We start from the raw sequence: 15515 nt of genomic DNA, 5'->3' as shown, positions 1-15515 counted from the left end.
AATGCTAGTGCTTCCCTCTGTGGATTATCCAAGTTATCCTCTCTATGTTTCATTTGTATGTAGTTGTTGGCATGTCTCCCCCATTAGACTGAGCTCCTTGAGAGCAGGGACTGTCTTTTGCCTTTCTTGGCATCCCTAGTATATAACATAGGTACATAGTAGGTTCTTAATAAATGCTTATTGACTAACTGAAAGAAGACTAGTTTCAAATCCCTCCCAGCCTTCCTGCTAATTATCCGTGTGTCCTTGAGCAAATCACTTATTCCCTGGGGCCCCCATTTTCTCAAATATAAAAATATGAAAAAATAGTCAGTGATCTCCAATGTTTCTTATAGCTCTAAATCCAAGTTTCTGATACTCTTGTAATTTTGGTAGAAAGAGCACTCACTGAATTTGGAGTTAAGGGATATGGATTCAGCTTTTGTCAGTGTCCCTGAGTGATGTTGGACAAATTCACTTAATTTCTCTGGGAGTCAGTTTTCTCACCTGTAAAAATTAAGAGATTGTATTAGATGATCTCCAATTCAATTTGGTAAAATTTATTAAACATCTACTGTGTGCCAGCGCTGTGCAAGGTGCTGAGGGTACAGTGACAGAAACAAAACAGGCCCTGTCCTCAAGGATCTTACATTCCAGTGGAGGAAGATGACACAAAACTGAAAAACTGGAAAAAAGGAGGTGGGGGAGAAAGGTAGCCATAGCAGAAAGGAGGACAGGCAGCCCTCACAGAGGAACGTTCCAGGGTGAACAGGCTGCAGGGGGTTGATCCAGGGCAAGGAGGCCCAGGCACTGAGCAAAGTTCCAATATAAGCCATTAGTGAAGAAGGCCAGGAACAGGGCTAGTAGGAGACAGAAGGAAGGAGAATTATCTGAGTGTCTATAGGTAATTGCCACCAGGAACTGAATAAGATAATGCATCTGGGCAAAATGAACCTTATAGCTGAAGTTGCAGGGTGATGGGAAGAAAGAGGGCCTGGAAGTAGCAGTGAGCAGCAAGGAACATGTCTACTTCTGCTCCTGACCCAGAATGTTGAAGGGCAAGAGATAAGGTGCGTATTCAGCACTGGAGAGATAGCCTGAAATGCACTGTCTTCTAGAGGGAACCTTAGAGGAAGAGGTCTAATATGAAAGGTAGTTAGCTAATAAAACAGATTCCAGAGAGCATAGTGGAAGGGGGAGGGTAGAGTGGAATATGGAATGGGAAAGGTAGGTCGGACATGGGTGAGTTTGAGGGAACAAGGGAGGGAAGCATCTGCCTTGGCAGCCTTAGGATCAGAATTACCCGGGGCCTCTGAGAGGAAGAAAAAGAGAATCTGCAAGCCACAAAATGGTAGATTATTATACCCTTCTCAGTAGCAATTGGGGCTGATCCCCTGACCAGAGCTTGAGCCTAAACTTGAAGGACACAGGTTTTTCTGAAGAAAATGGAGGTAAATCAGAAAAGCCACTGGCTTTGGAATTAGAAAACTTGGACTTTAGCCCTGGCTCAAAATTAAGCTCATTTGATTGTCATTCTGTGGATAAAAGGTTGAAGATGTCCACGTCCTGATTTGGACTTGGTGGTAAGCAGGGGCCCTGAGTCTTGCTGGCTATAGAGTGCTGAGTTAAAGGCAGCTGGGCCTAGTGGCCTGATTGCAAGGGACAGAGCCTGCAGAGGTCCATGTCTAGGCCATTGAAGTTCTGAAAGCCATCATCCCCTTCACTCTCCTCTTTCCCTTCCCCTTCTCTTTTGCCCCCTTCCTCCCCTCCTAGTTCCTCCCAGCTTGAAGAAAGTACCTGAAGAACTTTTCCAGCCAGCCCTGGTGGCTGGTGTGGACTGAGCCTTCATGTCCTCATATGTGTCCCTTTGTCTCTCTCTTGTGACCCCAGGTGTTGGACATGGAGGAGATGACTATCTGGGAGCAGCACACCACCACACTGGTCAGGGTGAGTGAAAGTGGATGGCCTCCAGACCCTTTCTGGGATCTCTTGGGTGCCTAGGCCCTGCCCATAGGGAACTCCTAGTCTGACTTGAAGTCTCAGGCCTTGGGTGTGCTCAGGTTAGAGCCTAGTGAGTAACACAGAGAGCACCATGAGGGCTCAGAAGAATGGACAGTCACAGAGGAACCAGAGCTTGAGCCTAAACTTGAAGGACACAGGTTTTTCTGAAGAAAATGGAGGTAAATCAGAAAAGCCACTGGCTTTGGAATTAGAAAACTTGGACTTTAGCCCTGGCTCTACACTAATTCTGCTACCCTGGGCAAGTTGCTTCCCTTCCCTGGGCCTTGGTTACTTTGTCTATAAAGTGAGGGGGCCAGACCTAAGGTTCCTTTCAGCTCTAACATCCTATGATTCTTATGAAGCCCCTCCTCGTGTCTTCCAGGATCCTCGAAGGGGCTTTGGGATTGCCATTTCAGGAGGCCGTGATCGACCGAGTGGCGCCAGGAATAATGGATCAGTGGTGATATCAGATGTGGTGCTAGGAGGACCAGCTGTGGGCAGACTGCAGTGAGTACCCTGGGTGGGGGATAACCTAGTCTGTTGCCTTTGAGAGAAGAAGACGTGATATTAGTTCAGGGAAAAGAGCCTTTGAGCAGGATTCAGGAATTCTGGGTTCTAGGGTTGTCTCTGACATTGTCACCTTGTACAGGATACTTCCTCTCTCTAGGTGTCTGTTCCCTCATCTGTAAAATGAGAGAGTTGGACTAGAGTTTCCCTAAGAGCCCTTAAGGTTCTTACATTCTATGTTCTGTGTTTCTAAGCTCACTCCCAGCTCTGACATATTCCATTCTAGGGTCCTTCCAGCTATGACATTCTGTCTTCTAAGGTCTCATCTACTTCTGATTATTGTATGTTCTCATGGCTCTTTCAGCTCCAACAAGTCTCCATTCTAAGGTCTCTCAGTTCTGACATTCATTTATTCTGTGTTCTAAGGTACCTCCTAACTCCAGTATTCTAGGTTCTAAGGGAGGGGTGGGGCCCAGCTTAACCTTCTATGAATTATGGCCCCTCTCAAATCCAAAAATCTACATTGCAAAGCTCCTAGCTCTAATATTCTGCATCCTAAGGCCCCTTCCAGCTCCATTACATGGCATTTTTCCAGTTCAGTCAACACTTCCTCAAGTATTTTCAAACAGGAGAAGAGAAGGGTCTGGAGGTGCATTTGAAGCAGGAGTCCCTGAAACACTTTTCTTTAGCAGCAAGGTCTTCTCTCAATCACAGTCAACCTAGGACTGTCCTAGGGGAACGGCAGGCTCAGGTTCCCCTCTCTTCTTTCCCCCTCCATCTCATCTACCAGGAGGGCCCCTGGGAGAAACGGGGGTATCACTTGACACCACTCACTGCAACTGAGGTCATCAAAGCAGCCGGCCCATAGTGGTGACATGGGCCTGGCCCTGCCCTGCCAAGCTGGCCCAGAACTGGTAAACAAGGCCTTGGGAGAGGAAATGAGTGAGAGCATGAGAAAAGATGGGGAGTAAAAAAGCAAGAGAGGGAGAAGAAAGGAAGAAAAACAGGGAGAGAAAAGAAAAGGGCCCAGAGAAGGAGGGAGGGAGGGAGAGAGAGAGAGAGAGAGAGAGAGAGAGAGAGAGGAGAAAGAAGAAGGGAACAGAAGAGGAGAGGTGAGAAGGGCTGAATGAAAGAACAACTAAAAGAGAAAAAGGGGTTGAAGGAAAAAGAAAGAGATTGGGGATAAAGAGGAACTGAGGCAGAAATGGAAGAAGAGAAAGTTTGTTTGAAATGCACTGAGAAAAAAAGGTCTCTTCTCTATTGCCTCTGGATCCGTCATCCACAAAACTCCGCATCCAGGATCTTGAAAGAAATAGCAATTATCTTTCCAGTGGCTACCTCTCAGACATGTGTCTCCCTCTGCCAGGACTGGAGACCATATTGTCATGGTGAATGGAGTTTCCATGGAGAATGTATCTTCGACTTTTGCCATACAGACCCTCAAGGCTTGCACCAAATTTGCCAACATTGTGAGTTGGCCCCAGTCCTAGGTGGGAGGACATCAGGGACAGGGATGGTGGATGGACAGGCAGGGTACTGTATCAGACCTCTAAGTTGCCCATCTGAGATTATTCTGGGCTGCAGGGTCCATCCCTAAACAGTCAAGTTGTGCCTTATAACTGAATTATCCAGTAGTCAGAGGTCAGTGCTTAAGGGGCAAGAATTATGGGATTATGGGTTTGAGACCTGGGTGGGCCATGAGTTTATATCTACTTTTCCCTCTCCATCATGCACCCAAACCAGACCGTAAAAAGACCTCGAAAAATTCAGCTGCCTACCACCAAGACCAGCTATCCCACTTCAAGCCTAGGCCCCAATCCACAGAACCAGGGGCCACCCTGGGGCCACCAGGACCAGGAGGAATTGGACCATAATCGGGGCTATGAGGGAGACTCATCCAGCGAGCGCAGCTCAGGCCACAGCTGGACTGAGCGTTCCCGGAGACGGAGTCGAGCTGGCAGCCGCAGAGGTCACAGTCGGGAGAGCAGGTTGGATCAGCCAGACAGATCCAATGGGCTGGCCCTGGTGTCTGGCTTCAAGAGACTACCCAGGCATGATGTGTTGATGAAGCCAGTGGAGTCAGTGTTGGTGAAGAAGAACGAGAGCGAGGGTGAGGAATGTCCTGGACTTGTGGGTGGCTCTGAAAGTAGCCAGCTTGGTTGGTATGGTGGTATCTGACATCAGTCCCCTCTGGGGACATTAGAATAGGCACTGGAATATGTCAGTGCCCACATCATGACCTTGGTATAAGTGCTATAATGATCAGTGCCCAGCTGCCCACCCTCAAGCCAAAGAGCCCTGGCCTGAGAGTTAGAAAACCAAGATTTGAATCCTGGCTCTGCCACTTAATTGTGACCTGGGGCAATAATAAGATTAGCTCAAATTTATATAGGAATATAAGGTTTGCAAAGCACTTTACACAGGATTTCTCACTTGATCCCCACAACAGCCTTGTGAGATAGGTGCTGTTATTCCCATTTTTATAGATGAGGAAACTGAGGCTGGTATGGGTTAAGTGACTTGCCCAAGATCACACTACTAGTATCTGCAAGTCACTTATCCTCTAACCCTCAGTTTCCTTATCTGTAAAATGCGCCTAGTATTAACACAATCTACTGCCCTTAGTTGTTTCGAGGAAATATCTTTATAACCCTTAAAGCAATAGAGAAATGTGATTATTATCCCTCTAGGTGCCAGGGGAGTGTCCTGTTGGGTCATTCTCCCTGAGTCTGGGAAGAGAATTGTCATAGCCGTAGTTACATTTTATCTTGATGAGACCAGGTTGGGACCTGGGGACGCAGCTACCTGCCTTTCCCTAAGTCTTTGGCTCTAAAGAAAACATCTTTCCCTGCCCCTCTCACTCAATACTACCCAGGCTCCCATGCCAGGTCTAGCTCTGTCAGGTCATGGTTAACAAAAGTGGGTGAGAGGGTGGTTCAGAGCAGCCCATCCTGTAAGAAAGGGGTTCAAGATTGAGCTGGAACCCCCATCTAAACCAAAGACAGAGTAACAGGGATAGTGGAAAGAATACTAGTTTTAAGAATCACAAGACTGGCAGCTGTTATCAGCGACTCACCCTCTGACCTTGGGCAAGTCACTGGGGTACCTCCCTAGGTCTCAGGGTCTTCATCAGTAAAGCAAATAATAAAGACTTGGATAATCTCTACAGCACCTTTCAACTCTACATCCTCTGCTCTATAAAAAGGAGTTGGACCAAAGCTGCAAGGGATCAGAAAGGTCATCTGGGTCAATCCCCTCATTTTGAAGAAGGAAAGTGAGGCACAGGGATGGGAAATGGCTTACCCAGGGTCATCCAGGGAGCAAATAGCAAAGGTAGAATTGGAACCCAGGCCTTGTGCCTCCAGAGCCAGCATTCCTTCTACCATTGCACAGTGATGATCTCGGAGGTCTTTTCCACCGCTCTTATGAGTGATCCCAATCCTTCAGAAACATCCTGATATCAGCTTCCCCAGAATTAGCACCACCGAGCCTCTGCCTCTGACGGAAGGCCCTTAGGGAGCAGTTTGGGACATTGGCCATCCTCCATCTACTCAAAGGTTAGGACCAGACCTCTTCAGCCTTTTCAGTGAGCATTAAAGACCTGTCTGGGGCTCTCTCTGACCCTTCAGGTACCTGGTATGGGACTTCAGACTAGAGGAAGCCCACATTCTGGGACCCAAACTCCCAGACACATCCAGGGATAAGATTCTTCCCTACTCCACTACCATTCAGAAGCTGGGAGGCCTCAATCCTTCTCAGCTCCCTAAAGATTGTCCGGGAAGTCTTTCCCATAAGGTCACCCTGCTCCCTACCTCTCACCACCCCCTGGGTTCTGCCTCACTTTGTCCCTTCCTTCTCTGGGGCCTCTACAGAATTTGGCCTGAAGCTCGGCAGTCAGATTTTCATCAAGCACATTACAGACTCAAGCCTAGCCTCCAAGAACAGGGAGCTGAAGGAGGGTGATCTTGTCCTTCAGGTGAGCTCAGGAAAGAGTGAATTGGAACCTCCCAGGGAGGAACTGGTGGGGAGGGAGGGGGGATTGCTCTGTCTTCACCCACCTCTGTCCTCCCCCAGCCACTGGGAGTCATGATGTGGAGGCTGGGCAGTCAGAGTCATTCATTGTCAGAGCCACTGCACTGCCCATGGGTCTGTACCCTATGGCCAGAACTCGTTGCCTGGTCTCGTGTTTTAGAGGCCTCCCAGGAGATTGTCTCTTCTAATGTCATCCATATGTGAACATTTTCAAAGCCTCTCCCCAATCGCCCCCACAAAAAACTGGTGGGACCTTTCAGATAAATGGAGTGTCAAGCCAGAACCTGTCCCTGAACGACACCCGAGACTTGATTGAAAGGTCAGAGGGGACTCTGACCCTACTGGTACTCAGGGATCATCGGCAGTTCCTCGTAAACATCCCCCCAGCAGTCAACAGTGACAGTGAGAGTTCTGGCCTGGATGGTAAGGAGGGGGTCAACAGAGGGAGTGGGGAGCTCCCCAGAGAGGCCCTCACCCCCAGCCAACCTTCCCTGCTCTTCAATATCCCTCCTCACTTGACTTCCCAGACACCACACACTCCAGGTTCTCCTACCTTTCTAACCATCTCTTCTCTGTCTCCTTCGATGGTTCTCCCTGCTCCCCAGCCTAGTAAGGTTGTGTGTCTCAAAGATGTATCCTCTTTCCTCCTCTCACTCTGCTCTCTCCTTTAGCAATCTCAATCACTCCAGAGCTTTCAGCTGCCAGCTGTCTAATATGCCTGTGATTTCATTGCTATGAGAAATTCCTAATAATGCAAATGGGCATTTTCTCTGCAATTTATACTCTCTGGGAGTTATCTAGAGCACTCCCAGGGGTGGGGAACCTAGGACCATGAGGCCACATCTGGCCTTCTAGATCCTCGGGTGTGGCCTTTTGACTGAGTCCAAGTTTTATAGAACAAATCTTTTATTAAGGGGATTTGTTCTGTGAAGTTTGGATTCAGTCAAAGGGCTGCACTTGAGAACCTAGAAGGCCACACATGGCCTCAAGGCTGCAGATTCCCCACCCCTGACTCAGACCATGAGTAACTCCAAATCCAGCCCTCTTTCCTGTTAATTATATGATGCTAGTCAGACATACTGATGGAGATGTCCTATAGACAGATAGAGATGTGGGCTTGTAGCTAGGAAGAGAGGTCAGGGATGAAGAGTTAAGATTTGCTTATATTTTTTCACAAAGACAGTGTGGCCTAATGGCTAAAGAGCTAATCTCAAAGCCAGCAAGACTTGGGTTCAAGTCCTATCTCTTACATCTACTACTTTTAGGACCCTGGGCTAGTCACTTAATCTCTGATAGGCTCCCCAGTACTTAGCACAGTGCCTGGCACCTTGCAGGCACTTAATAGCACTTTATTGTCTCACTGACTGACTCAACTGTAAAATAGGGATCATAGCAGCTACCTCCCAAGATTATTGTGAGGACCAGAAGAGGTAATATTTGTAAAAGCACTTAGCACAGTGTCTAGGGCATTGGTCATGCTTGTTACCTTCCCCCCTTTCCTTCTCCCCTCTGCATAATAACACTCCTTCACTCACTGCCAGACTAATCCTGCATACATTTTCGTGACATCACTTTTTTTCTCCCTCAGTATCCTTTAACAGCTACCTGGCTACTTTCCAAGTAAAGTTCAGACTCCCCTCCCTGGCTTCCAGGGGCCCCCCACCATCTGGCACTCCCCAACTCTTCCAGCCTTATCTTACACTGTTATCAGCATTCTAGCTAACCTGGGTTACTCTGCCCAGGTGCTTGTGTCCTATGAACTTTTCCTGCCTTTGCTAATGTGATACCTGATTCTTGGAGGCAGCCTGGTGGCCCCCTGTCCAATCCCAACCTATTGAAAGCCTAATTCTAGTGCAGGAAGCTTTCTCCACTGTTCACAACTAGTAATAATCTTCCTTGTGAGACCTCACAAAAACAGCATTGGCTTTGCCCTCCTGATCGTGTATGATGTGATACGATGTTCTGTGTTTGTGTTTTATCCATCTACTAGACCCCAAACAGAAAAGGAAGGACCAAGTTTTGTGTAAACTTTGTATCTTTTCTCTAGCACTGAGCACCATAGGGCTCTGTGCCTGTAAGTACCTTAAAAGTATTTGAATTGTATCAAATCAAATTCAGTTACAAATCTGTTGAGAAAACGGCCTCTTTGTGGGCTCTGTATCCTGTTGGGTACAGTGGCATTGATTCCCTTCTGTAGCTGTCATTTTGAAAGGCTAGGGAAACCAGACAAGGAATGATTGCTTGTGATGACGACCTTTTGCTGTTATAGACATCTCTGACATTGGCTCTGAGCCCTCCCAGGCACCCCCATCCCACGTGCCCCCGCCACCTCGTGGCAAGCGGCGGGTTTCTGATGCCAGCTGGACAGAATCTCCTCCGTAAGTGCCAACACCACACCCTTTCATCTGTTTCTAATGTCTTGGAGCTTGTCTGTAGTATCCTCAATATAGTCAACAGTTGGGGGTGGGGTGGGGTGGGGTAATCTGTTTCAGTAACCCCTGTCAATAATTGGTCTCCAGGGAAACATTAGCCCGGTTTCTCTTGCACCTGTTACCAGGTGATAGAGATTCTTTGAAGTGTGGAAGGGAGTTCACAGAACGCCACCATCCTCACTCCCCAGCTATGAGACGCGAAGAGATTAGAAAGAAGCCTGGTTCTGTGGTATCGGTGACAAGGTGGAGACTTTGAACTCCTAGACATGTTAGTGTTTAGTTTGACTGTCTGGAAGCAGATAAAGTGGTCAGTTTATGATGAGACAGTGTTGAAGTTGAGCTGAGTGCTTAGTGGTGTAAGTTAGAGAAAGTAGATAAGGGGAAAGGTTCTGGTGCAGTTTGCTGGACAATTTGAGATGTTTCAGGATTTCTAGTGTATTTCTCAAAACCACATCTGTGTTCAGAACAGGTAAATTAAGTTTTGAGTTGTGGTTGTGGGGAGAGAGCAGGTGCTAAGATAAGAAAGGGGCAGGGATGCCCAACCTGTGTGGCTGGTCAGACAGGTTGTGCCCTGGGCCCTTGTTCCATTCCCCATGGAGTGACATCAATATTTAGGGAGCTATGATGACAAGGTCTGGCAGAGATTAGAGCCACAGTGCAAGAATCTGTGTGTGAAGGCATCTGTCTTACCTGGGGTCCTTCATCTTCATGAACAGAAGTAACACTGCTTAGAAACTCTGAACCCTAAGGGGGCAACTAGGTGGCACAGTGGATAGAGCACCAGCCCTAAAGTCAGGAGGACCTGAGTTCAAATCCGGCCTCAGACCAAACACTTGATACTTAGTAGCTGTGTGACCCTGGGCAAGTCACTTGCCCAATTGCCTAAAAATTAAAAAAAAAAAACCCTGGGCCCTCTAGCAAGGCAGGACAAATTCTTGTGTCCTGCCCCCCAGGTTCTAAAGAACCTTTGGTCTGACTACACCATCAGCCCCTAAGCAAGGACCCAGAACAGGCAGAAAGCTATAGGGAAAACCTTTTAAAAGGTTGGGGTACAGTGATTTCCAGGGGAAAGGGGATATTGGGGAAGCAGTGAGGGGTTAATTATTTCCTTATCAATCAAAATGATCTGTTCAGAGATCATCTCTCTGGGCCACTGCTGGCCTCAGTTTCTTTCCTCCTCCCAACCTTTTTCTTCCTCACACACCTGGAGTACTGTTGAAGCTGACCATAAACCATCTTAACTCTAATCCTTTGTTTGCCCCAGGGAGGAGTCAATGGAACCAGGATCCCCTCGGGTATCAGGTGAGTGAGAGGGCAGCTATGTGCTATTTATAGAGTTTGCCCACTGGGCCTCAACCTGGCTCTATCCCGGAGCGTTTGAAGTCCCTGGGCCCTAGTGGTTCTTGTCTGAGTAAAGAGGGAGCAATAGCTGTCTGGACATTCAGCCCAGTGGTGTGGTTTCAAGGGCAAGGGCCCAGACCATCTAGTTTGGTCTAAACCTGGCCAGGGCAATACTGTGTAGCCCAGACCATAAGATATAAAGAACTCAAAAGAAATAAGATAAAGCCCTAGCAATTGCATTGCTCAGAACATGAGGTAGTGTGGGGCCTGAACCAGGCCTAGGGCAATGGAAAGGACTAGGATGGGAGGAAAAGGAGGGAGAAGCATGGCATTCTGTGAAAGAAAGGGGAAATGGGTGACTGGAAGCAGAATGGAGTAGAAGGACTGGTTCTTCCTTTAGGTACCCAAGAGGCCCTGAGAAAAAGCAGCTATGACATCTATCGGGTCCCCAATGGCCAAAGAGAAGATTATGGGTAAGTGTCCAGGTCTAGGGTCCCTGCTGTGTTACCACCCCCCCTTCACACACACATATTCACAGTCCTACATTGCTACTATTACCTCAGGAGAAAAGGACTCTGGGCCACCTATTCTTGGAGGCCACAGAATCCATGTGTGAGTAGTCAAGGCCCTTAGAGATCCCATAGTCCAATGCCCTCATTTTACAAATTGGGGAACAGGCTTAGAAGGGAGAACATAGGTTGTGAAAAGTACCATGCAGTTCTAACGTTCCATCTCCCGTCCAAGCCAAAGGGCCCTGTAGCATATAGAATGTGAGAGTCAAAAAGAGTCAAGAAGATCTTGTTCAGACTCAGCCCCTCTCAAATTTCAGATAAAGACACTGTCTCAAGAAAGTGAAAGGACTTACTTATGGTCACTCATAGAGTCAATGTTGGAGTCAGAACTAGAACCCAAGTCTCTTGACTCCCAGTCCAAGCCTCTTTTGAGTGCCTAGTGAGCCTTCATCTCAAAATCTCACCTTCCCACCCTCACCCCCGACTTGGTACCAGGTATAGCCCAGATACTCAGGTGGTTCGCTTCACCAAGGGTGCCAGCATCGGGGTCCGTCTAGCTGGGGGCAATGACGTCGGCATCTTCGTATCAAACGTACAGGAAGGGAGTCCAGCAGATGGACAAGGAATTTGGGAAGGAGACCAGATCCTACAGGTAACTGGGTTAGCTTGGGGCCAAGGAAGGATGGGGCAATGGGAGACTAGAAGAAATCTCTGTCTGTGGAAAACGTCCTGTCCTTTCAGAACTTGGTGATGGTCTGGTGGAAGCTCTGTGCTGGACCAGACTAGAAGATGGCTCAAAATTACTGAGCATTCTAGGTCAAGAGTTTGGCCTCTGTCAGTTCAGTTATTTTGGTTTGGGGGGCATATGATGCCCCATCCCCATTTTTCTGTAGAGAACCATACAGAAATTAGAATTTCATACTTGAAAGGCCCCTGAGGGGCCACCTATTACAACCCATCCCTGAACCAGAATCCACTCTACAACGTACCCATCATGCCTTTGTTTAAAGACTTTCATTGAGCAGGGAACCCATTCCCTGCTAGAATCAGCTGGAGGCTGAGGTCATTTACCCCACTTTGAGATTGTTCTGAGCATTCTCAACACTACCTACATCTGTCTCTGCCCATTGCTACTAGTTCTGCCTTGTGGGGCAAGCAGAAGAAAAAAAAAACCTAATCCTTCTTCCATGTGATAGCCCATCCAACACTCTTTTTTTTTTTGGCTAGGCAATGGGGTTAAGTGACTTGCCCAGGGTCACACAGCTAGTAAGTGTTATGTGTCTGAGGCTGGATTTGAACTCAGGTCCTCCTAAATCCAGGGCCAGTGCTCTATCCACTGCGCCACCTAGCTGCGTCCCTCCATGCAACAATTTTAAGAAAACCATCTTGTCCCCTCCTTACCCCAACTCCCAGTCTTTTCTAGGCTTAACAAATTCCCATTCTCTTCAATTGATGCTCATCTGGCATGAAGTAGATGCCTCTCATCATCCTGTTTGCCACCCCTGAATACTCTCCAGTTTATCCATTTCCTTCCTGCAGTGTGTGCCCCAAACTGAACACAACATTCCAGGTACTCCTGCAGAGTACACATTGGTATTGCCCTAGACGTTATGCCTTTGTCAAAGTAGCTTTTTTGATTCTCATTGCACACCATTAACTCTCATTGAGCTTGCAGTCCACTAAGACCCCTAGATTTTTTTCAAATGAATTGCTGTCTAGCCATGCCTTCCCCCATCTGTTAATTGTGACATTGTTTTTGTTTTTGTTTTTAACCCAAATGCACAGAAAGACTCTTACTTTTTTTTGTTCTTTATGCATTTCATTTTTTTATAAGATTTGGCTTGTCAAGATCTTTTAGGGGCCCTGACTCTATCATATAAGATGTTAATTAATCTACCTAGTTTTGCATGATCTGCAAATTTGATAAATTTTGCCATCCTTCAAGCAAGTCATTGATAAAAATGTTAAGTAGCAGAGGGCTGAGTACACATCCATGGATCTCCTGAAAACCTGCTTCCAAACTGACGTGGAACCATCAAGGCCTACTCTTTGGGTCTTTTCACTCAGCTGGTTCCTAATCCAACTTTATTGTTATTCAGTCCACAGATCTCCATCTTTTCTTCAAGAATAGAATGAGAGATTTTTTTCAAATGCTTTGCCAAAAATCTAAACATCCTAGTATTTTCCTGGTCAACTGGTCTGGTAACCTACCTAAAATCTTATCTTCTATGGGAAGTCTTTCCCAACCCCTAACCCCTCCTAAATTCTAGTGTGTGTTCTCATTCTCTCTCTCTCTCTCTCTCTCTCTCTCTCTCTCTCTCTTTCCCTCTCTCTCTCATTTCCTGTTTATCTTGTATATAGCTTATTTGTATATATTAGTTTGCTCGTTTTCTCCCCCAATTAGATTGTAAGTTTCTTGTGGGTAGGAACTGTCTTTTGCCTTTTTTTGTATACTTAGCACAGTACCTGGCATATATTAAGTGCTTTTTAAATATTTATTGATTGGCTAGTGGTCTGGCACAACTTGGTACTGTTGAAGCCATGCTGGCTTTTTGTCATTGTCACATGAACACTCAGTCTTTCAGAGGCAGGTAAGTGGCTCGGTGGCTAGAGCATTGGGCCTAGAGTCAAGAAGCCCTGAGTTCAAATCTGGCCTCAGACACTTACTAGCTGTGTGGCTGTGGGCAAGTCAGTGAACTTCTGTCTGCCTCAGTTTACTCATCTGTAAAATGGGGTAATAATAACACCTACCTCCCAGGGTTATTGTGAGGATCAAATGAGATAATGTGTTAAATGCTTAGCACAGTGCCTGAGACTTACTAGGTGCTTAACAAATGCTTATTTCCTTCCTTTTAATACTACATCCAACAATTTAGCCAGGAGAATGAAGTCAACCTCACCGGCCTCCAGCCGGTCAGTTCTTCAAGTCATTTGCCCTTCTCTGGTGCTGGGCTACCTCTCCCATTCTCCAGTCTCTCAAGGGCTCTGACAGTGACTCAGAAATCACATCCAGTGGGTCTTTTGGTGCCTTGGGATGTGGTTCGTCTGGGCCTGGTCACTTGCACACATCCAGGGCAGCTCAGTATTCTCTTACCATCTTTCCACCTCCCTGGGGCATCAGCTCTGCTCTCCCTAACCAAAAATCATTCTCCTAACAGCATGAATGGGGAAGCCTCACCTTCACAAAGCCTTCCTATATCATCCACCTGGAGGAGTGATTCTGTGTTTCTTTAATCCTCCTCTCTTTTTCTAATACAGCTAAAAAAGGTTATGGGCCATGCTCTGGGATGTCCTTTAAGACTTAAACACTCATATCATTCTCTTTTCTCCCCCTCCCTCCCAACCCTGCCACTTTCAGGAATAATACTAACATTAATAACAATAATAATAATAATAGTTAACAACAACTACTAGCCTTTATATAGTACTTTATGGTTTATAAAACACTTTACACACATCATCTCATTTAATCCCCACAAAACCCCTGGGAGGTAGGGGCTATTATGATTTTACATTTTACAGAGGAGGAAACTGAGGCTGGGGGGTTAAGTGACTTTGCCCAGGGTCTGAGGCAGGATTTGAACTTGGGTCTTCTTGACTCCAACTCCAACATTCCATGTCTCCATTTGGCACCTACTTGCCCAGTTCTACCCTGACCTCGTCTGAAGGTGGAGATTGCCCCATCTGTCTGCCAGCCCAGGAGTCGTCATGGCTCTATCCTCCTTCCCCTTTTTCCCCGACCCTGTTCCCACCCACAGGTGAACGACCAGTCATTCCAGGGCCTGACCAGGGAGGAGGCTGTTCAGTACTTGCTGGAGCTGCCCCGAGGAGAGGAATTGGAGATGCTTACTCAGAGCAAGCAAGATAGTAAGTGTGTTTGGGGTGGTGGGCTGTCCTGCCTGTGGGAAGCCTGAAGACATCTGATTGGAAGCAGAAGCAAAGGGCAGGGAACCCCTTTAGCCAAAACTCTTATGGGGTGTGCTAAGCCTAAGAGCAGACCAAGAGACCATGTGCCATGGCCATCTCACCCTTCGACTTCCCCCATGATCAGCTCAAGGAGTGGAAGCTTGGAGTTTGGCACTGTTCCTGCCATCATGGGAGGCCAGGAGCTCTGGACTCAGCCCCCATGAATCCCCAAGAATAGGACCCTGGCTCCCCCAGGCCTCTCCTGGTTCTCCGTCTTGACCTGTAATACATGAGGCAGTTCCTAGGAGAGAGGAGAAAGGTTGTGTGTCCATACCCACTCAAGTCTAGAAAAAAGGGCCAGACGGGGAAGGGAAGCCAAGGCTCGAACATAGTTTGTGTCAGTACGTAAGGAGATGCTGGGTCACTCCTTCTCTAGTTCACTTTACACATGGTTTCCCCTCCAGTGAGATAACACATGTAAAGCACTCTATAAATGCTAGCCATCTAACCTATTTCCTTTGAACCTTAGTCTTTAGGAAGATGATCAAGTCAGGTGTGGGTGACTCTTTCTATATCCGCACCCACTTTGAGCTGGAGCCCAGTCCACCCATGGGCCTGGGCTTCACCCGAGGGGACGTCTTCCATGTTTTGGACACACTGTACCCTGACAAGGGAAGGGGTGGCAGCTGGCTGGCGGTTCGTATGGGCCGGGACCTGACGGAGCAGGATCGGGGCATTATTCCCAACCAAAGCAGGTGAGGCCCTGTGTCAGTGTGTTAGACCAACAGTCAGATGGGAAGACCAA

The 15515-nt window shown here is 47.4% G+C and overlaps 1 protein-coding gene across 4 annotated transcripts in view; it reads left to right on the top strand.

Annotated features, from left to right (window-relative positions):
- TJP3 (tight junction protein 3) overlaps positions 1 to 15515 on the top strand; it is a 47064-nt gene that overhangs the window by 26246 nt on the left and 5303 nt on the right. For all 4 annotated transcript variants that reach the window (XR_003568178.1, XM_027850972.1, XM_027850970.1 and 1 more), the window contains exons 2-13: positions 1870 to 1926; positions 2363 to 2487; positions 3854 to 3956; positions 4231 to 4597; positions 6360 to 6463; positions 6780 to 6942; positions 8789 to 8897; positions 10216 to 10253; positions 10693 to 10765; positions 11300 to 11456; positions 14563 to 14671; positions 15240 to 15465. Coding sequence is in view for 3 of the 4 variants with exons in the window: in XM_027850970.1 (XP_027706771.1) it covers positions 1870 to 1926; positions 2363 to 2487; positions 3854 to 3956; positions 4231 to 4597; positions 6360 to 6463; positions 6780 to 6942; positions 8789 to 8897; positions 10216 to 10253; positions 10693 to 10765; positions 11300 to 11456; positions 14563 to 14671; positions 15240 to 15465 (1631 nt within the window). In the remaining variant the exon portion in view is untranslated. The remainder of the gene's footprint in view (positions 1 to 1869; positions 1927 to 2362; positions 2488 to 3853; positions 3957 to 4230; positions 4598 to 6359; positions 6464 to 6779; positions 6943 to 8788; positions 8898 to 10215; positions 10254 to 10692; positions 10766 to 11299; positions 11457 to 14562; positions 14672 to 15239; positions 15466 to 15515) is intronic.

The sequence above is a fragment of the Vombatus ursinus genome, unplaced genomic scaffold (genome assembly GCF_900497805.2).
Source record: "Vombatus ursinus unplaced genomic scaffold, bare-nosed wombat genome assembly UNPS02009173.1, whole genome shotgun sequence".
NCBI lineage: Eukaryota > Metazoa > Chordata > Mammalia > Diprotodontia > Vombatidae > Vombatus > Vombatus ursinus.
The sequence above is the reverse complement of the archived record's forward strand: the minus strand, read 5'-3'. Positions and strand labels throughout refer to the sequence as shown.